This window comes from Mastigoproctus giganteus, chromosome 5 (genome assembly GCF_048544385.1).
Source record: "Mastigoproctus giganteus isolate SK-2022 chromosome 5, ASM4854438v1, whole genome shotgun sequence".
Taxonomy (NCBI): domain Eukaryota; kingdom Metazoa; phylum Arthropoda; class Arachnida; order Uropygi; family Thelyphonidae; genus Mastigoproctus; species Mastigoproctus giganteus.
The window spans coordinates 100663062-100685369 of NC_143579.1; the positions used below are offsets into that span (position 1 = coordinate 100663062).

Consider the following 22308-nt stretch of genomic DNA (forward strand, 5'->3'; position numbering starts at 1 on the left):
AATTTATTCATTTTTCTCATTTAATCTGTTAATATGTGCTATCATTTCCATAAAATTTCTCTCAATTAATAATCTCAACTCTCTCTACAGCTTCAAACACTAAACTAATTCAATCTTAATCACTTCTTCATATTTCTCCTAATCACTCTTAATTTAACAATATCAATTTTCTTTACAACTTCAACCAATAAACCAACTCAATACTAAACATTTCCTTATTTTCTCCTGTTTCTTCAACTTCAACCTTGCTCTAAAATAATCTTCCACTTTATCTAAGTACCATTTCTAAAACAAGACAGTTCAGAGGACTCGCCTTCCTTTTCTTTCACAGTGGGATTCCTTTGTACGTGTTCCTTCCACGGAGTGCCGTGAAGTCTCTCTCTTTTCTTAGTTGAACTCTGCATCTCTGCTGTATAGCTCTTCCAGTACTGTCTTATTTCAGGATTTCTGGAATGATTCTCTGTTAATACTGAAGGAAATTACTACAGCAGTAGTAGAAGCCAGGGCACTATCTGACTGGCTTGTTATTCAACTTCCAGATTAACTTCTAGCACAGGAACATTCCTGGTGGAACCTTTCACTGCTGGACCTGAACTGAACCCAGAACTACCACTGGAAGTCTGCAACCCCTCCGAACAACAACCACAAACCACTATTTTGGCATGAGCGCCTTATTTATTTCCTTCTCATATATTTATTTATTGAATTAATCACAAGTTAGAATCGCTCCTTGTACTATTTTATACGCAAGCTTATATGCAAACCCCAGAGGGGTTTGCACGTATTTACATATCTAATTTAAACTTGACACCAATCATGGTGTTAGTCTTTAAACTCGCTCTTCTTCCTTTGGTGGGAAAAACAGAATATTTTTCCCACACAACAAAACGCTTTCAGCTTTTACTTCAAGATCACCTGTTCACAATACCTTTGAACTGCTCCATACTGACACCCTTTCCCAAAATGCACTAAGTGTCGCACCCTCAAGTAACGGTGTAATAGAGGGATTAAACTATTCTTCAGAAGCTGTTAATTTTAACCTTTCCGCACCCGCCATACCATTGTTCACCATATTTCTTAATTGCACTACCAGGCCTACTGCCACTAATGGAAATATTTCCATAGCGATGTTTTTGTTATTCCTTAAGTGTTTTACTTCCACGCACTATACTTACTAAGAGATATATATTTGTAAGATTTTGTCTTACAGTTTCATGATGTTTTCAGGTTTCCGTTGCATTTGTACTGTATATAACAATCCATCATTTGCAAATTCAGCAGTATTAATGATTTATTGTTATCGATTTTATAACCTTTATGTGAATAAATCATGGATAATTATTTTTTTAAATTAGTACAGAAAAACCGGTATTTTTGTATCAGTAATGGAATTTGAATATCGGAAAAAAATGACCGAGATCCTGGTATTGTAAGCCCTACTTCCCCACACACACACACACACACCCACATCTGCCCCATCAGGTTTTCCTGATGAATTTTTCTTTGATGATTCCATGCAATTGATGTTTATTAATTTGTCATTCCTACATTTGAAAGTGAAACCGTGAGAAAAGAACACGTGAGTTAATACTATGTATTCTTTATTTTTCTTATTTTTTCCAAGTGTTTATAGTGTATTTTAGGACTAAACTTTGAGAAATAATACCTAATATCTGGTAATTCAGTTTCCACTCATGCCAAATAAATGATTCTGTATTGTACTTTGAAAAATTTCACTTTATTTTCAACTTCAATTTTTACACTCCCTTCTAAGAAACCTAGTTACCAAGCCGAGTAATGCAACATATCTGTTGTCTTTCCTCATATTGGTGTGATTTTGTCACATTTTTCATTAAGTATGTTGTGCCAGCATTTCGGACTTTCAAGAATCTCTCTCTCTCTCTTGTAGGATTTGGCCTCCCTGCTTGGACAGTCTTCCAAGTGTGGTCTCACAAATGTCTTATACAATTCAATTATAACAAGCCCTGTATCTACAAGCAGTTTATTTGATAATTTGACACAATACCATGGGCCCCTTCTTGTCACACATTCTACAATGTGCATAGAATATATCTTTCCTGGTTCCTTTTCTTCTACAGTATTTTGATCTAAAATTCTTTTTGCTATGTGATTATAATTTTTTATTGAATTGTTTGGTGATAATTTTTACTATTTTAAATGTATTTACCTCATTATGGTAAGTGTAAATGAGAAAAAAATCTGCTTTCATATTGAAATTTGCATATTTTTGTGTTAAAATGTGGATGTTAAAATAAATCTTAATGTATTAATTCAAGATTTATAATTTTTTTTGTTGTTGTTGTTTGAAAATGTTTTTAATTTAAATGTACTTTTATAAATATGACTTTCAGCAATGTAAGTGAAAGGCTTCCCGGAAGACAAACTAACAACAGAGCTGAAATTCATGTAAGCATATTCATTTAGAAAATATGATTACTGTTCTTTTTGAACCTGTGTTAGATCTTTCCCCCAATTTTTATTCAGAGTAATTCAAAGGCTTACACATTTTAATTTATTTTAATATATACTAGTGGGTTTCACTCCCTACTCGCTTTGCTCGCCCACCCCTGAGCATGGTTTTCTGCATAAAATGTAGAGGTATAAGGAATAAATCAAATCTTTTCTACAGAAAAGACACCTGTCGAAATGTACTGATTGATATCTAATCAGAAAATTACCTATATAATTATTTACCTGTGCATGGCATTCTCAAGGTGGAATAAATATCACTATGTAATTATTTACCTGCGTTTACATAAGTCACTTAGGAAAAGGCCTTTTATTTCGGCTTCTATAATGCCTGAGGATTATTGTCGCATCCGAAAGAGCAGAACTAAAATATTTAACTGAAATATTTACAAACTATACAAATATTTAAAATATTTACAAAATACTATAAACTATTTACAAATATACAAATATTTACAAAATACTATAAACTATTTACAAATATACAAATATTTACAAAATACTATAAACTATTTACAAATATACAATATTTATTAATATACAAAAAATGTTACAATGGAACATCAAATGTTAGACAGGGAAGCACGTGCATGAGGTTGGTGAACATTAATGGTGTGCACATTTGCACATTGTTTACACACTGGAAAGTTTTCCACACAATCAGCAGAGGAATATTTTTGCACCACTGTTTGGAAAACTTCATGTTGTGGTAGAATATCCCAGAAGTAAGGACATTATAAATGTTTAAGAATATAAAAATATTCAGACTTTTTATAAGACTTCAGGATGCTCTGAATGCTCTTTGCTGAACTTTGCCATTTGTGAATTTCACCAGAAGAGACAAATTATATTTATTAGTGGAGGAAAAATTGCAGAAACCATGGTCTTTCAAAAGTTGCTCACTTTCTGTTTTTTGTAAAGTCAGAGAACAAGGAGTGAGCAATGGAGCACTACATAAAAAAATTCATAACACAGTGCAGTGCAGTATTGCTCAAAAAAAAAAAAAAAAATTCCAATACCTGCATTCTGGTAATGATTGAAACAGTACCTCACTTCTTCACTAGATTGCTGCATTGGGCCAATGCAGCCCATTAATATGGGTTTTACAGATAACCAAAGTACTATAAAAAATTGACTGAAAATGCACTTTCAATCAGAATTTTTCATTGCAACACCCCTTGGCTGCTCATTTACATTCAATACATTTATTCATGGTCACTAATTGAGACTACCTGTTGTCTGATGAATGACCTAAATAGGTCTGAAACTAATTACAACAGTGGCTTTTAAATGGATTGACTTTATTGTGGTAAGTGTAAATGAAAAATAATCTACTTTCATATTGAAATTTGCATATTTTTGTGTTAAAATGTGGATGTTAAAATAAATCTTAATGTTATTAATCCAAGATTTATAATTTTTGTTGTTGTTGTTTGAAAATGTTTTTAATTTAAATGTACTTTTATAAATATGATTTTCAGCAATGTAATCTGTTATTTATTATCTGTTATTAATAAATAACAGATTTGCGTAATGGATGATGCTATTTGATTCAAAACAATATTAGTTACTTCAGGTAAATTTCTATATAAACACAGTTATTTCTAAATTGTTTAAGCCCAAACTATGCCACTAGTGACAAAAACATGTAGCACAGCAACAAATAAATGAAACAACTAAAAATAGGGAGTAGACGACTGTTGAGTCTCTCGGCATCAGAAGGCCACAAATCTATGTGCTTTTTCTCTCTCTCTCTCTCTCTCTCTCTCTCTCTCTCTCTCTCTCTCTCTCTCTCTCTCTCTCTCCTTTTGTTTTTCTAATTGGCTTTAGCTGTGTTCAGTTTTTGTAGTGCTTTTCCTTCTTACTTTAACTTACACACACACACACACACACACACACACACTTATTCTTAATCTTAAGAGATTTTTGGTTTAGTTCAGTTCAGTTTAGTATGATTTGCTGAGCTACCAATTTAAGTGATTGGTAAGGTACTCATAATTTAACATCAGATATGCTGTTTGGTCTTAGTAACAAAAATATAACAGGCAACTGTTCTCATTACTGTAATGCCATTTTGTAGTGTACTGACATTACATGTCTGTCAGATAAAAAAAAAAAAAAAAAAAAAAAAAACATTCTTAATATTTAAATGTATATGGGTGCATATATCAACTAACAAACTGACATTTATTTATTTTGTATTTATAATATAAATTGCAGTGAAAATAATTATATTTTTCCTTTTAATATATAAGTTCTGTTTCTTTGTGGATAATTTTTTTTTTTTTTTTTTTTAGGCAGCTGTACGGGCCCTAAATCAAGTAAAAAAAAATAATTTGAAAGATGTTACATTATACACAGATAGTAATTTTCTCATTAAAGGTTAAGTATATTATCCACTTTATTTAATATAGGCTTCAGATTAAATGCATTCTTGGGGTTTATTCCTACATTGAATTTTGCTCTTATACATACTGAACATGAAATATGTATATTCATATTTGTTTCTTAATGTAGTTTAGTGTTCATTACCTTCATTTTGATGAAGGTAATGAACACTAAAGAAAATGAAGGTCCTTCATTTTCTTACCTTAATATTAGTATCCCCAGGGGCATTTCCTGTGAGTATGGGCTTGGCACACCCAGCGTTCTGAGCTGGATATCATCATTCTTCTCTTTCTTGATGATTCCCCTCTCTCTCTCTCTCTCTCTCTCTCTCTTTCTCTCTCTCTCTCTCTCTCTCTCTCTCTCCCCCCCCCCTCTCTCTCTCAGAATAATTCAGAAAGTTTTTTTTTTTTTTTTTTTTGTCTGGTATATCATAAGCCTCAGGCTTCCTTGTACCATTTGGCTAATAATAACTTCTTGCTTGCTGGAACTGATATTGCATGAAGATGAGTGTGTCTAATTGGATGAAAAAAGCAAGGGTAATGGTTTAGGGCAGGGGTCAGCAACATTTTTTGAGTGAAGAGCCATTTTTGATCTAATTAAAAAAAAAAAAAAAAAAAGAGAGAACCCGAAGAGCTGCATCTCCTCTCAAGCTGGAGGAGGAGGGAGTTTTTTAAGAAATGGAATAGTGGGAAGGTGCTTTATTAAAAAAATATATATTTTGAAATGTTATTTATTAATACTGAAACAATGTAACAACATCCAATTAGGTACAAATTAATGTGACTTTTGCTGCTGAACTTCTTGAGCGAGTCTCTCAACATCAGGCGAGTATGCTATCATTTTCATCTTTAAACATGCTGAGAGACTTGCATTGTTCAGACGGGTTCTTGATTTATTTTTAGTATAGTTCATGTTCAAAAATATTTGCCCTCAGAAACACATCGAACCAAACACTGAGAGAAATCCAAACTTAAATATTTTCAAATTTATATACGTGTCCGGTAAGCTACTCCACTCATCGAGCAAAATTTGGTCTTTATTTATTCAACTCATCTATCGCTGTCCTTTTGTGTAGAATTATGGGCAGCCTTTTGCCTCTCCAAATACCCAATTTCAGTTTTAAGGCATTTTAGTCTTGCACTTCACATGTCCTTGATTTTCAAGTCCTCTATCTCCATTTCATATTGTGCTTCATGTGGGCTAAAGGTTAAAGAGCAGCAGGTTGCCGACCCTTGGTTTAGGGGTAGGGAGGATCATGAACTACTTTCTTGAAGAACATACAAAGTGGTGTCTGAATAGTTCTCTTCTTTTTCTCCTCATATAACCCCCATAGCAAACAAGAAAATCGTGAATACCTGCAAAAGCCTTTGAAAACATTCAACGTTGGAGTCATTCTTTAAACCAGCCAGGGTCTCCTCAAAGAGGCTAAAACCTTTAGCCCTATCCTTGCAGTTTTTTTTTTGTTATGTGAACCCCAAACACGAGAGGTATTAGAACCTATAGTACTTAGTACCATGCTTGGGTTGGAGGTTGAGAAGACGAAAGAAGATATTTGTTGACATTGGACTTGAACTTCTGTAGACTGTAATTTTCAGAAAATACGTATGTAGGAAGGTTGTTCCAGAAAACGGCAGTTGAATGAATAAACAAGGAAGATGAAAAGTTGGTTCTGTGAGTTTCAAGTTGGACAGTAAATGTATGTTGGCTGGTGGTGGCACATGTTCGGACTGCTTTGAAAGAGAGAGTGGGAATTATAGAAGCCAATTCAGAAGAACAGTGCCCATGGAAGTATCTGTAGAAGAGGCATGCAGCAGAAATAGTACGTCTATGAGAAAGCGAGTGAAGAGACTCTGTTAGAGATGAATCATTAATTAACCTAACTGCCCTCTTCTGAACGTAATCAAGAAGCCTGAGAGAGGTTTTGGGGGCACCACCACAGATGTGAGAACAATATTCCATGGCAGGGCGGATATGTGATTTATACAGAGTGAGAAGCTGTTTGGAAGAAAAGTAATGCCGAGAGCGATAGAGAAAACCAAGTTTTTTAGATGCAGAGGAAGCAATATTTGTAATGTGCTTGTGCCAAGAGAGATCAGAAGTCAGGGTAATCCGCAAAAGAGATATATCATTTTGCCTAGAAATCGGAGTGTCACTAAAGATAAGCATAGGAGCAAAAGAATCCTTTTTGCGAGATATAAGACAAGACTGAGTTTTAGAAGAGTTGAAATCAACTAAGTTGTCTTTGCCCCACTGGAGAATTACCTGAAGATCGGCATTTAAGGAATTGGTAGCAGATTTTCGAGAAGTTGAAGCTGATTGAGCAGGACACGGTTTCTCAAAATGGAAAGTGGAATGCAATGTGCTATCATCAGCAAAACTATGGATAGGATTTCCAGTCAGTGGAAGAAGGTCATTAATACACAAGAGGAAAAGAGTGGGGATAAGAACTAAACCTTGGGGGACACTGGCATTAGTGGAGAAGTTAGAAGACAGAGAGCCATTGGTTATCCAGTTTTCTCTTTGATCGCTCAGTGAGCGATCAAAGAGAAAACTGGATAACCAATTACTAAAAACAGTTGGCAACCCATAAGATGGAAGCTTGTTTAGAAGACTTTTATGCCAAACACGATCAAAAGCCTTTTAGTTTCACTGAACCTTTCCATTGAATTAGTCCATAAATGGGTAACATAAGCCAGAATATCACCAGTGGATCGACACTAACTGAATCCATACTGGCGATCGTTGATCAGACGGAAGGTTTCTAGGTGGTTTAAAAGTTGGCGGTTAATTGATTTCTCCATTACTTTAGAAAGAGTAGAAGTAATTGCAATGGGACGATAATTAGATGGGAGGGATTTGTCACCCTTTTTACGAACTGGCTGGATATGTGCAAATTTCCAAGCAGAAGAAAAAACACCTTTAGAATAAGAAAGTGAAAAAAGGCGGCAAAGAATATGAGTAAGTTCAGGAACACAGGTTTTGAGAACGAGTGGAGAAATACTGTCAGGACCTGGAGCTTTCTTAGCATCAAGATTCATCAAAATCCTTCTGATATCCTTTTGACAGAAGACCACAGGAGGCATTGAATTGAGCGTGTTGGGAATGGTGGGAGGTGTTTTACCAAGATCATTAATACCAGAGCTGGAAGAAAAATGGGATGCTACAGGTCAGCTTTATCCTTGGCTAAAGTGACAACAGAACCATCTGGTTTGGACAGAGGTGGGAGTAGAGATGGGCAAAAGTTGCGGCCAATAGCTTTGGCAAGAGACCAGAATGCTCGGCTACCATTAGGGCAAGAAGCAAGTTTTCTACTCTTAGCCTGTTCAAACTCTAGTTTGGACTGATTAATAACTGCTTTACAATTGTTGCGAGCTTTGGTGTAGACAGAAAATGAAACTGAAGAATTAGAAACAAGCCAATTACGATATGCAACATTCTTCTCTTGAACAGCCTTAGCACATTTATTGGAAAACCAAGGTTTAGATAAAGGATGAGATTTTAAAGTGGAGTGTGGGATAAAGGATTCCACTCCTGCAAGAATAATTTCACTGACACGATCTGAGCAAACATTGACATCAGAAGTTTTGAAACAGTAATCCGACCAAGGAAAAGAAGAAAAGAAGTCTCGCAGGTCATCCCATTTTGCATTCTTGTAATGCCAAACAGTAGGAGGTTGGGAATAGCCATGAGATAAAGGTTCCATTGGAGAAGAGACAATCACCAAGTTGTGATCTGAAGTGCCTAAAGGACCTTTCACTTCGACCGTGTACTTAGAAGGGTTGTTTGTGAGAAAAAGATCAAGCGTATTGGCTGCATGATTAGGATTGTCCGGCATTCTTGTAGGTAAATGAACGATCTGTGCTAGGTCATTAGTAATTGCAAAAGCCTCAGCATTTCGACCTGCTGGGTCGGTGTGACTAGAAAACGGAAGCCAACTGGAGTTGTGAACATTAAAATCACCAAGGAACATTACCTCACTGTTAGGAAAGTTGGACTGGAGAAAGTCAAGTTGCAAAGAGAGGAAGTCAAAGAGCTCCAAATTGCCAAGTCTCTGACAGGGAATATCAGAACGGACATATGCACAAGTACCACCTTTGAGGAGAAAGAAATCATACAGTGAATAATTTGGGCATCTGAGATGAGCAGTAGTTGAATCAACCGATAACTGAGATTCTGTCAGAAAAAGTACATGGGGTTTGGCAGACTGCAAGTGGAAATGGACATCGTTGAGATTAGAATTGAGACCATGTATATTTGTGAAATGAATTAGGAAGTGCTTGGGAGGTTTAGATCTTTTCGCAGATAAGCTTGGTCTATTAGTTTGACAATTCATGGTGTATTCAATAGTAAGAAAAAGTGGGTGGGACATGCTGTATGAAGTAATGAAATTTTTGGATATGGTGTACACGTGGTAAGAATATATACCCAGATCCTTGACATAACGTGGCCTCGACAATGCTCCCCGCATACACACTACTCAGACTCCCTCCAGTCACTCTCTGGCAGAGTAGAGGTAGCAAGATTATACACTAGCTGATCCGGAAGCCTAGTAGAGAGTTACCAGTAGGTTTGGTCCAGTGTACTAACTAGCGGCCGGCCTGCGAACACTGTTTTAGAGCTGTACCCTCGAAATGTAAGGAATATTGGATCTTGCCACGATGTTCATCATAACCTCAAAAGTCATCAATCATACTGCATGATGGAAGAGATGGGGAAGGGTTGACCGGAACTTAGCTCTAGAGACTAAACATGGGTTCCACCACTTCAAGCCTCCAATAAGCAAAGTGGTGGTATTTCACCTTTTGATGAGAGTCATCTACCGCCTAATACTGCCTGGTAACATAGAGGGGCGGCGTTCCACCATGTGGTGTGGGCGCCACACGTCGACCCCTGCTTACGTTGGTTCACACCTGGGTGGTCACCCACCATGTACTTGTGCATGGAGGTTATACCCAGGATTACTAACAGTCCCACCATCGTGAAGGTGCAAGCAGAGGATTTGGCTGTCACAGACCGTCCGGACTTCGCCGAAATTGGGTCCACTTGACTTGGGTGTCACCCGAATATCAGTTTCATCAGCGTTTTAGACTCCCAGATAGCAAGTATAGCTTGTCTGGCATATCTGAGAGAATGTCTGTGACAACCTCAAGGACCAGTTGAACTCTTTCGGCTGCTCTGTCATCTCTGACATGTGATTACCTCCATCTGCCTACTGATTGCTGCCAAGCTGTTGGTCACTTCTTCCACATTTTCTTTAAAACCCTCAATGTCAGTTGTAAACTGTGAGCACAGTTTTTTTTTTCTATACCACGCTCATTTGTTTCTGTAATTTTGTTCTAGGCAGCATCAGCGTTCACACTTTTAAAGTGTAGTCTTCAAAAACTTACACTCCACTATCCCCTTCTATTGCCCTAACAACCTGTCTAAATGTAAGCCTCAAATGCTGCAATAATACTTTAATCCATGGAATTGAATGAGGGATGTCATATTAGGTGACAAAAAAGAGATGACCATTGACATTGTCAACTCCCAACAAGCCCCAAAAGGGAAACTTCTTGCTGTTACAGTATGATTCCACTTGTGAAGAAAATGCTTTGCAAAACCAGACCACAAAAATTGACTAAGGCCCACCTTTAGCATTAGACTTTCAAACGAAGAGTAGATTTGCACACTCCTTTAGCATTTACATTAGCATTAGTAGAGGCATATGATACCAGAAAGCAAACTTATGCAGCCAAAAACATCAGCCAAAAAAAGAAAATAATTACCCTTCCTGTTTCACTCATCCATTCACTCCAAACGTTTGTTTAGTTCAGCCTTGAATTTATTTAAGCTGTCAACTTCCACAACGACAGATGGAAGTTCGTTCAGGCAATCAACCGCCTGCTGGCTAAAGGCAAATTTCTGCACATCTATTCTACAAATGTCTTTCCTCAGTTTGAATTTTTGACAAAGGTGCTGAATCTGAGCAAGAGAAAGGTGCAGAATCTGAGCAAATCAACCCCATCAGCATTGATTTCCTCAAACTATTCAAGGCCTTATACAACTCAATCAGATCACCTCGCAGGTGCCTAGTCTCCAGACTGTGCAATTTGCACAATTTAAGCCTTTCTTGGTAACAGTAACCTTTTTTCCCTTCACTAATCTCGTTGCCCTTCTCTGTACTTGTTCTAGCAGTTCTACATATTTCCTAAAATGAGGCATCCAAACCTGTATGCAGCACTGAAGATGTGGCCTGACCGTTGCCTTATACAAAGGGATAATCACCTCCTTATCAGCCGACTGGGCTAGCCAGGTGGGTAAAGTGCCTGCCTGGCAACCCAAAGGTTGTGGGTTCGAATCCCGCCTCAGGCTCGGATCAGAGTAAAATGCAAAAAACTTTGAGAGGTGCATTATGGCCACAGAAGCCGATGCGCCAATAACTAACAAAGAAAACAAAAAAAAAAAAAAAAAAACCCTCCTTATCCCTGCTAGAAAATTTCTTGTGTATCATTCACAAGAGCCCCATGAGCTACTCTTACAGTCCAGTCTGTGTGCATTGCTTAGAAAACTTCATATCTGACTACATAATTGCCCCCAGGTCTTTTTCATTCTCCACTACTCTGAGTGCAGTACTGCACAGTTGGTATGTTACTCTGGGGTTACTGCTACCCATATGCAGTACTTTACATTTGTCAATGTTAAACTCCAGTTGCCACCTCTCAGCCTATCTGCTCCTTTTCTAGATCCTATTGCAGTGCTGTACTGTCAATGACAACCCTGCCAACCTTCGTATCATCTAGAAACTTGGATGAATGATGGAGAAGGATGTAGAGCTGTTGGAACGAGTACAGAGAAGGGCAACAAGATTAGCGAATGAAACAAAGGGTTGCTCTTACGAAGAAAGGCTTAAGTTTTGGACATTAAGCTCGATATACATTCTGAACATTAAGCTCGATATACATTCATCAATATCATTGATAAATACAGAAAACAATAATGGGCCCAACACAGACCCTTTGGGGGGGGGGGGGCTCCACTAATAACATTAATCCACGAAGAGCAATGTCCATTTATCACCACTCTGTCTTCTCCCACTCAACCGTCCCTTTATCCATAGCAGAAACTTGCCCTTAATGCCAAAATGCTCCAACTTATATAGTAGTCTTCCCTGTGCAATAGTATCAAAAGCTTTCCTAAAATCCAAATATATGATATCAAAATTATTTTTTGCATCCAGTTCCTTTGTGATTACATCATAATATCCGATCGAATTGGTCAGAAAAGAGTTCCCCTGAACAAATCCATGCTGTGTCTGAACTATAACTGCAGCCCTATCTAGATGATCCTGCAGTGCTTCTTTAACTAATGACGCCACTATTTTCCCGGAACAGAAGACAAACTAACAGGTCTGTAATTACTCGTGCCACCCTTTGATTCCCTCTTTGTGAATTGGAGATACATTTGTACATCTCCAGTCAGTGGGGACCTCCCCTGAGTCAAAGGATGCCATCATAATCAGCAAATGAAGTAAGCAGGCTAAGGGCCTGCTTACTTCATTTGCTGCCTCCTTTAATATAAGGGATAGATTCCATCCACCTCAGGTGCCTTCCTTATGGTTAACTGCAACAATTTCTCTTTCACTTCCCAACAAAATTCGTCATGTGTGAATGTAGATGCAAAGTAATACTCATTCAGTTTATCAGCTACCTGAGCAGGATCATCAATGATTAAACCGTTGATATCAAGTGACCAATCTGATTCACCCCCTTCCTTCTACAGTTTACATATATAAAGAAGTCTTTATTGTTTTGCTTTGCATCTTTTGTCACTTTATTACAGACTATCTTATATAACCATAGGCATCTGTCTCCTGATAATTTATATGCATCCCATCCATTTAGGCCTAAACCTTCAACAGTATTTCTTGGTTGGTATGAAAAGCCTAGTAGTATCCAAGATTAATTCCTTAAATGCTTCCCATTTAGAATTTGCTGTTGTTAACATCATCAGTTGGACCCACTATATAGAATTAAAAACTGTCTGAGACCACTGTAGTCACCTTTATGAAAGTAAAAACCCTTCCCTTTACCTGATGGTAGTTACATCTTTAAGTAAATCCCACATCAATACACTGCCACCTCATTGTTCCTTTCTTAATGCATGAATAATTGCTGCTGATAATCAGATGATGAGTATTATTTCCTCTGATTGCCTCTTGAACATGCTGCTGTAGAAAACATCCAATAAATCCACAAGCCTTTCTAGTTTGCAAAGTGACCAATCCACAAGTTCCAATCTGTGTCTGTAAAATTAAAATCCTCATTATAAGACAACCTGATTTATTGGCCCACTCTATTTTTCTGTACAGTTGTTTGTTATACTCATCAGAGTCATTTGGTCTATAACACACTTGTACTCTCAATTTTGCTTTCCCAGTGCTTATGTCACACCAGAACAACTCAACACTGCACTGTCCACCCATGTCAACTGGATGCACTTCCTTAACTAATAGCGTGATTCCTCCTCCCTTTCTATCTTGTCTATACTGATATCCCAACAATATCTGCCTTTGATGTCTTGGCCAGCACCTCAAATTCACCAATCAAATTTATTTACTATACTCCTAGAATTGGTATACATGCACCTATTCTTATTCCTAGTTACCCTAACACAGCCCATGTATTTACTTGTTCCATGATGACTCCCAGCAGTCCTTGAAATCCCTGACACCTCACTTTCCAGGCTGCTGCTCATTCCAATAGAAGCATTGCAAGGATCACTTTCACCTCTGCCTGCAGCTATTGTTAATCTAATTAGTCTGTGAATCTCCACAAGCTAGCAGTTTTCCGACCCACCTCAACACTGCCTCGATAGCATCACAAATTTTCTTACACCCTCTGTATTTAAGTGTATCCCAACCCTGTAGAAACAATCTCTCCTTTGAAGGTCTTTGGATCCTCTGGGTGGTAGATGACCAACAAAGCTTTAAGTTTGCAGTCATCAGCTCATAGTAGGAGTGATGTCTCTCCTACTGTGAGCTCTAGTAGGAGTGATGTCTTGTCTTTATTGAAAATTTTGGTACGTACATCGTTGTCCCCCCCCCCCAAATAAATTCTACCAAAGTAGAATCTAGGTAAGTGTCTCTCTCTGCATCATATTCTCTGGCAGGCTCTCCAGAGCATATGATGCAGCAATTATGAATGTTATTTCCAGCCTTATACAACTCAATCAGACCTTGTAAACCAACCATTACTAGCAATAAACATATTAGCATCGTAGGTGGAGCATGTGATGCAGCAATATTATAAACGTTGTTTCCAGCCTTAGACCTCATAAACCAACCATGACTGGTGATAAATGCTTCCCCACTAGAACTCTTGCCAAATTTGCCTTAATGTTGTCATACCAGGGTGTCTCAAAGTTCTTTCCCACAAATGTAAGGTTTATTTGTTGATAATATTGCCTCATAGTATCATACACGTTTGATATATCATTGTGAAGAATGTTTCCTAGTGCATATGACCATTTGGGTTATTTGTTATTTTACTTTCATTTAGGCCAACTGCATTAAGGAGAACGTGTTACAAGAAAATTGCAATTAGAGTATATCTGTGTTTCTTCTGGAGAAAAAGGCTCAAGTGCAAAAGCAGCTACTGAACAAATTTGTGAAGTTGAAGGTGTGGTCAATAGACATCATCATCATCTTCAGCCATTTTCAATCCACTGCAGGATGAAGGCCTCTCCAGCAACTTTCCAGTTCCTTCTGTTTTGAGCACTGGCCATCCATTTACTACCCAAAAACTCATGAATTTCATCTATCCATCTCCGCCTTTGTCTTCCAGGTTTTCTTCTAGCTCCTCTTGGGTACTACCATTCTGTTATTTTCTTAGTCCATCTGTCAACATGTCTTCGAGCTATGTGTCCTGCCCAAGACCATTTTAGTTCTTTAGTTTTGATAATAATGTCCTTTACTTGAGTTTTCTGCCTAATCCATGTGTTTCTCTTCTTATCTAACAGTCTGATTCCCAATATAATTCGTTCCATTCTTCGCTGTGTAGTTCTCAGCTTCTCTTCCATTCTTTTGGTGAGTGCCCAAGTTTCACTTCCATAAGTCATGGTGGGGAGTATACACTGATTCATTATTTTACATTTCAGACAAACCAGGATATTGCTCTTCAGTATGTGACTATATTTCCTGAATGCTATCCATCCAAAATTTATTCTTCTCTTGACTTCCAGCCATTTACCATTATTACAGCTAATAACTTGTCCCAGATAAGTTATATGACTCCACCTTTTCAATTACTGCTCCTTCAATCATTATTTCCCTTTCCGTGGCATACTTGTTCATCATTACTTTTGTTTTAGCCATATTCAACTTTAGTCCAAAATCCTTACTAACTGTGTATAACTGATTAAGATTTTCCTCTAAAATCTTAATCGGGGTCGTGGCTTATGACCACAATGTCATCTGCAAATCGTAAATGGTTTAGGTACTCTCCATTCTCATTGACTCCTTTCTGCGACCAGTCTAATCTTCTGAAAGCTTCCTCAAGGGCAGCAGTAAACAGCTTTGGAGATATTGTGTCTCCTTGTCGAACTCCTTTCTCGATTTTAAATTTGCTACTGTCTTTGTGTAGTCTAATAAAGGAGGTAGCACTCTCATATATTTTCTTCAAAATCATAATATATAGAGTATCTATGCCTTGTCTTTCCAGTGCCCCGAAACATTGCCTTATGCTGTATGGAGTCAAATGCCTTTTCATAATCCACAAATGCCAGGCATAATGGTGTTTTATATTCATTTGCTTTCTCCATTAGCTGTGATATTACGTGAAGGTGATCCATAGTTGAGAATCCTGTCCTAAAGCCAGCTTGCTCTTTCGATTGATTCTCATCAAGTATTCTTTCTAATCTGTTAGTAATGACCCTTGTGAACAACTTGTAGATGTGGGATAACAAGCAAATTGGTCTATAATTTCCGATTTCTGATTTATCTCCTTTCTTATGCAACAAGACTATGATTGCATTATTCCACTGCTTAGGCATCACACCTTTTGTAATGCACTTTGTGAAGAGCCTTGCCAGTTTTTGTGTTATGTCTCTTCCTCCCAATTTGAACAACTCTACAGTAACGTCATCTTCCCCCGGGGCTTTCCGATTCTTCATTTTCTTCAGTGCATGTTCTACCTCATCAGGAAGAATATCGGGTATGCCGTATGTGTTGCTACTTTGCAATCCATCTTCCCCACTGCTGGTATCATTCCCTCCCTCCTTGTATAATTCTCTATAGCAGTCTTCTGCTATTTGAATTATGCCTTCTCTGCTGTTTATAAGTACACCATCGCTATTCTTCAGTTTCAGTATCATTTGTCTTTCTGTATTACTGCTCATGGCTGCTGATTTAAATCCTTTGTTTTCCCTTAATGCTGCTTCTACTTTTCTTGTGTTAAATCTTCTTATGTCCTCTCTGAGTCTCTTTCTAATGGCTTTGCATAACTCAGTATACTCAATTTTCTCCCTGTCAGTGTTTTTCTTGCTCTTCATTTGTCGTCTTCGGTTCATCGTGACAAGTGTTTCTTGACTAATTTTTTCTTCTTTGGATTTCTCTTTCCCTATAGGTTTCTTGGGCTTTATCACTTTCAGAAAGTTGTAATATTCGTCGTCGATATCTTGGTCCTGAGCAGTCTGCAGAAGCTCAAACTTGTTCTTAAGTTCCAGTACATACTGCTTTTTCTCCTCCTCTGTTATTTCAAAGACCTTTGTATTATTTACTCGAGTCAGGTTTTTCCTTTCCTTTCCTATATCTATATCAAGTGTACATCTTACCATTCTGTGATCACTTCCAACATTTACCTTATTCAGGACGGTAACATCATTCACAATATATCTTCTGTTAGTGAGGATGAAGTCGATTTCATTAGTTGTTAATCCATTTGGACTCTTCCATGTCCACTTTCTGTTCACCCTTTTCTTGAAAAAAGTGTTCATTACTGACAGTCCTTGAGATTCTGCAAATTCCACAAGTCTTTCACCTCTTTTATTTCTTTCACCAATTCCAAAATTTCCTCTAGTTCCTCTTACTGCACTGTTTTGCCTTTTTCCAACTTTAGCATTGAAGTCCCCCATAATAATAGTGTAGTGGGTTTTCTGCTCATCTAGAAGACTTTTAATTTCGGTGTACATTTTTTCAACCTCTTCATCATCATGGTTCGATGTTGGTGCATAAATCATTATAATCTTTAGCTTGTATCTCTTAGAAATCTTGAGTATTAGTCTTGACACCCTTGGTGATGTACTTTTGAATTCCAAAATGTTGTTTTTAAAATTTTTATGGACCAAAAACCCAACTCCACCTTCACTCCTTTCACTGTTTCCATTGGTGTACAGCAGATTTCCACTTGATAAACTTATAAGTGATTCATTTCTTCTTCTTGTTTCAGCCAAACCGATGATATTCCAATTCACATTTTCTAATTCCTTTTCCAGCTCTAATATCCTGTCTTCACCGATGAGTGATCGTACTTTAATAGACAATTAATAGGTCAATAGACAAATAGCATCAAACTGATCTATGCGCTTCAGTGATGGAGACAATCCTTTTCGAGAAACGTCGCTTGGGTTTGACCATCTATTGTGGACAACAACGACTCTATGTTCTATCATGAAGGAGCAGCTGCATTCCAGTATCTGTGACTTGGCTTTGTGTAGGTGGCAAATTTTGGCAAGGTCAGTAAATGACCTCAACAAGATCTGCATAAATTAACTAAAGTACAGGCTCAACGAGACTACTTTAGTTAATTTATGTAGATCCAGACAGTCTGCTGTGGATAATGAACTGTCCTGTCAACAACTCTACTGCATACATGAAGTTTTGAAGCATCGCCTCCCAGCTTTGATCAACTGAAAATGTATATTCCTCCAACGCAATAATGCCTCAGCTCACTGAGTACAACCGACTCAGTCAAAAATTTAGTAATTGGACGACATTGAAATTCTGCATACAACGCAGACATTGTGCCATCCGAGTACAATTTGTTCTGGTCCATGGCCACATTCCTACACAGATGGCGTTTCAAGATATTTGACAAAGTCAGACAGACCTGTCACGAATTTTTTGCTTCCAGATTCAAGGATTGGTACCATAGCCAATTTCGGATGCTTGCAGACAGACAGATCAAAGTCATCAACAATGATGGCCTGTACTTGGCAGATTGAGTTCTTGTAATTTTATTTATGATCAAATTAACCTTGATTGTGGAAAGAACTTTTGAGACACCCTTAAAAACCATAAAATTAAACATTTTCCCATTTCATCCATTACTGTATCTTGTCATTATAATAACTGTAGATTTTATTAATATAACTTTTTTATTAATATCCCTTAATATAACTGTATATATCCCATCCACCGCAAGTGCCTTTCTTATGTTTACCTTCAAAAATTTCTTTTCAACTTTCCTTTCAGTTATTGCAAAATCATTTAGCTTCCTGTTATAGCTTAATAAATTTAATAATAAACTTCTGGCATCCTCTTCCTTAAAGAAATCTTCATGTGAATGTAGATGCAAAATACTCATTCAGTTTGTCAACAACCTGGGCAGGATCATCAACAGTCAATGATACACTAATGATATCGAGTGGACCAGTGTTTCATTCCCTTCATTCTAGTGTTTACATTAAGTAGAGAAACCTTTGCATTATTTACCAAAGGATTCTAGTAATCTGCCTTTGCTTGCCTGACCTCCTTTGTGACTTGATTACAGACTAGTTTATATCTACCATAACCTCCTGTCACCCAATAATTTATATGCATCTTATCCATTTTCTTCTCTGCCACAAGTTTCATCAGTTCATCTGACATCCATTTAGGCCTTGAAAAGTATTTCTTATATGAAAAGCCTAGTAGCTTCCATGATTAATTCCTTGAATGCTTCCCATTTAGAATTTGCTGTTGGTCACGTCATCAGTGGGTCCCACTGTATAGAATTACCCACTGTAATCACCTTTATGAAAGTAAAAACTGCTCCTCTTACTCTTAATGATAGTTACATCTTTAAGTAAATCCCAAATCAATACACTGTGATCACTGCTACCTAGTGGTCTTTTATCTGCAAATTATTAATGCATGAATAATCACTGCTGTAGAAAACAATCATCCAATACATCCATAAAAGTGTTGCTAGTCTGTGAGTGACCAAACCACAAGTTCCACTCAATATCTGGAAAGTTAAAATCCCCCATTATATGGCATCTGATTTTCTAAGCTCACTCTATTTCTCTGTACAGCTGTTCATTGTACTTATCAGAGTCAGGCCTGTAACACACTCCTTTCTCTCATTTTTGCTTTTCCAGTGCTTATGTATAAACAGAACTGACTCAACATTGCATTGGCCACCCATGTCAACTGGATGCACTGCCTTAAATCTTATGTGATTCTTAACTAAGAGCATAAACACTTGCCCCTCCTATCCTGTCTGTCCTTTCTTTATATACTTTGTACTCCCTATATTCAAATTGTGATACCTCATATCTGATTCTCACCACATCTCTGAAATCCCAAAAGTGTCCAAATTTGATGTCTTGAATAGCACTTCAAATTCGTCATACTTATTTACTATACTCCTAGCATCTGTGTACATGTACATATACATGCACCTGTTCTTATTCGTGCTTACCCTAACACAGCTCATGTATTTACTTTTTTCATGTTGACTCCCATCAGTTCTTGAAATACCCAGCACCTTGTTTTCAAGGCTGCTGCTCATTCGAATAGAAGCAATGCATGAATCACTTCCACCTCTGCCTGCAGGTATTGTTAGTCTATTAGTCTGTATATACCCCCAAGCTAGCAGTTTTCCAACCCACTTAACACTGCCTCGATAGCATCAGCAAATATTCTTGCACCCTTTCTATTTAAGTGTTTCCCAACCCTGTAGAAGCAGTCTCTCCATAACAAGCACAGACCACACTGAGAAAAATTCTACTGCATGAGCCTTGCAGTCTCTCCTGGGCCGAATTGATGGACAAGGCTCTCATCATATACTCCCTCCTATCATATCTGGGCAGAATTTCCCAGACACAATAGGAGGGAGTATATGATGAATTTAACCCTATCTCGTGACTTTTTTTCCAACATTGTCCTGTACTTGTTAAGTAAGTCTGCAAATGTACTCTTAGTGTCATTATTGCCAACGTGTACCTTTTGTGCCCTTAAAAGATATCTGCACTTTGTCTCCTGGCAGACATACCCTGGTCCTATTCTACCTATCCTTTTTTGCTTAGTATATTTCCTGTTTCCCTGACAATAGTCTCCAACAACTGCTAACTCCTGTGGACCAGTGCATTTTGTCTTGGGGGTTGCCTCTGTGTTGCCTGATGATCAATTGCAAGCCCTGGCGTTGATGTTGGCAGCTGAGAGTTTGATAGGCCTCCCAGCTTAATTCCTTCGATGGCATCCACCCTGCTCTTCAAGCTGTCATAAAGGCCCATAACAATGCCATATTGGTGCCTAATATCCTCACATTCCTTACATCAAGCACACACACACACAAAGATGTCCTTCTCATGGCAATATTATATCCCATTCCTGATAGCTCTGCAAACATCAAATAAGCATATATCTCATAAGGCTGTGATTTGGAGGACAGCTGCTTCAACCCCCCCCCCCCACACCAGTTCTTACGAGAGCCACAGCACCCACTAGCTTGAGCGCTTTGTTTTGCTGCTCTGGTCTGAGCCATGGTTTTCATTCAAATTCAATCTAATTAAAAATACTTCACTAAACAAATATATTTAATTCAGTAATTACACTAAGTACCATTTATGTTATGAAGTTTGTTACTAATTGTATATAATTAAAATTCGAGTGTTCTTACTGATATATCAGTTATGGTGCAATAATACTAGCATGCTACCAAGTTTGCATTATATGTATTCGGCTATACTGTTACGTCTGAAAGTTATAAGTTAATTATAATATATAATAAAATTATCCAACTAACATCAATTAAGTGATTTGAACTTTAGAGCTACCTATTAACGACGATTAAAACATTTGAATTCTCCTATCACTCACTCTATAACTATAACAATGGTGGCAAGATTCGAACAAAGGTTCTATGTATATATATTGGCCTTGCTACCCTTGTCCCATAAAGCCCATAAACAAACAAACGGTAATCTATATATATTAAGTAGTAATCTACAAAATTCCTGGCTAAATTAAAAAATAAAATAACAAGTGTGACTAGGACTATAAAGCTTCTTATAGAGTACAATTTAATATGACAATTATGTCAATAAAATGGCAAAATTCTTCAAAAACTTGACGTTTCTTGGAGCTAAAAATTCTTTGACTAAATACAGTGTACATCTGCCCTTATGTACTGCAGCAATTGTCACTTTTTCTTCTCTCTTCTTTCTTCTTGATCATTTATATCAACCAATCTCGTGCATCTAGAGACTATAAAGTAATCTTTAATAGGAAATAGTTTTATCAGATGAAAATAAATCATGGTAATTCAAATGCAGTATACTTGAAACTCTTGATAAAATTCCGAAAACAGCAAAGATTTCCTCAATATCAAAAATTGGCATTTTTTTATATATTTGTTTGTGCAATTAATAATTAGATTAATTATATCCCTAGAAAGAATACAATAACAAGTTTTGAGCAGTGTTTGATTCTAGCCGTTATGAATATTATTATTGTATCACTATTAGACCTGAGAATCTAAATTAGATTCTGAGGAATGATAACTTTGAATAAAAAGGTTTGCTCAGATTAAAAATTACTCTTCTTCTTCACTTGATTCTTCAAATAAAGAGGAAGAAGACAAGATAATATTTATCATATTTATTTTATATATATTATTTATCCATAATTATTATACTGCATTTTTGTTTAGATAGTTTACTCTTTATTTTTTTCATTATTAGGAAACAGCCTTTAGTGAATGAAAAATTATGTTGGGCAGGTTACAGGATTCTTAATAAAATATTTTGATTTTTTTATGTTAAAATGTTAAGAGATTTTTGAAAAGTACTAAAGCTTTGACCATTTTTTATACCAGATTTTTATTTGTTTTTAGGCACATTAGCACATATGCATAGTACAGCCATTGTCTTCACTATGTCCGTCCATCTATCCACATTATAACTTGGCTCCCAGTAGATAGATTTTAAGCAATTTTATATTTGGGCCTTTTAGAACGATTTTCAAACCATTCCAAATTTCATTAAAATTGGACCAGTAGAAATTTGGCACTCATTGTTTCTTTGTCCATCTGCATGTAATAACTCAACTCCCATTGGAGGATTTTTAGGAAGTTTTATAGCTGTGACTTTTAGAAAGATTTGTTAAAATTGTCCAGATTTCATTAAAATCAGAAATCCAGAAATTATTATTTTATGTATTTTATTTTTATTTAAAATTTTTTTTATTTA

At 36.9% G+C, this 22308-nt stretch overlaps 1 protein-coding gene across 3 annotated transcripts in view; it reads left to right on the plus strand.

Moving 5' to 3' along the window:
• The window catches only part of rnh1 (ribonuclease H1), a 190047-nt gene that overhangs the window by 111273 nt on the left and 56466 nt on the right, over positions 1 to 22308 (plus strand). For 2 of the 3 annotated variants that reach the window (XM_090373367.1, XM_090373368.1), the window contains exons 5-6: positions 2373 to 2427; positions 4788 to 4872. In XM_090373367.1, coding sequence (XP_090229493.1) covers positions 2373 to 2427; positions 4788 to 4872 — 140 coding nt within the window. The remainder of the gene's footprint in view (positions 1 to 2372; positions 2428 to 4787; positions 4873 to 22308) is intronic. The other variant, XM_090373370.1, reaches the window with a different exon arrangement.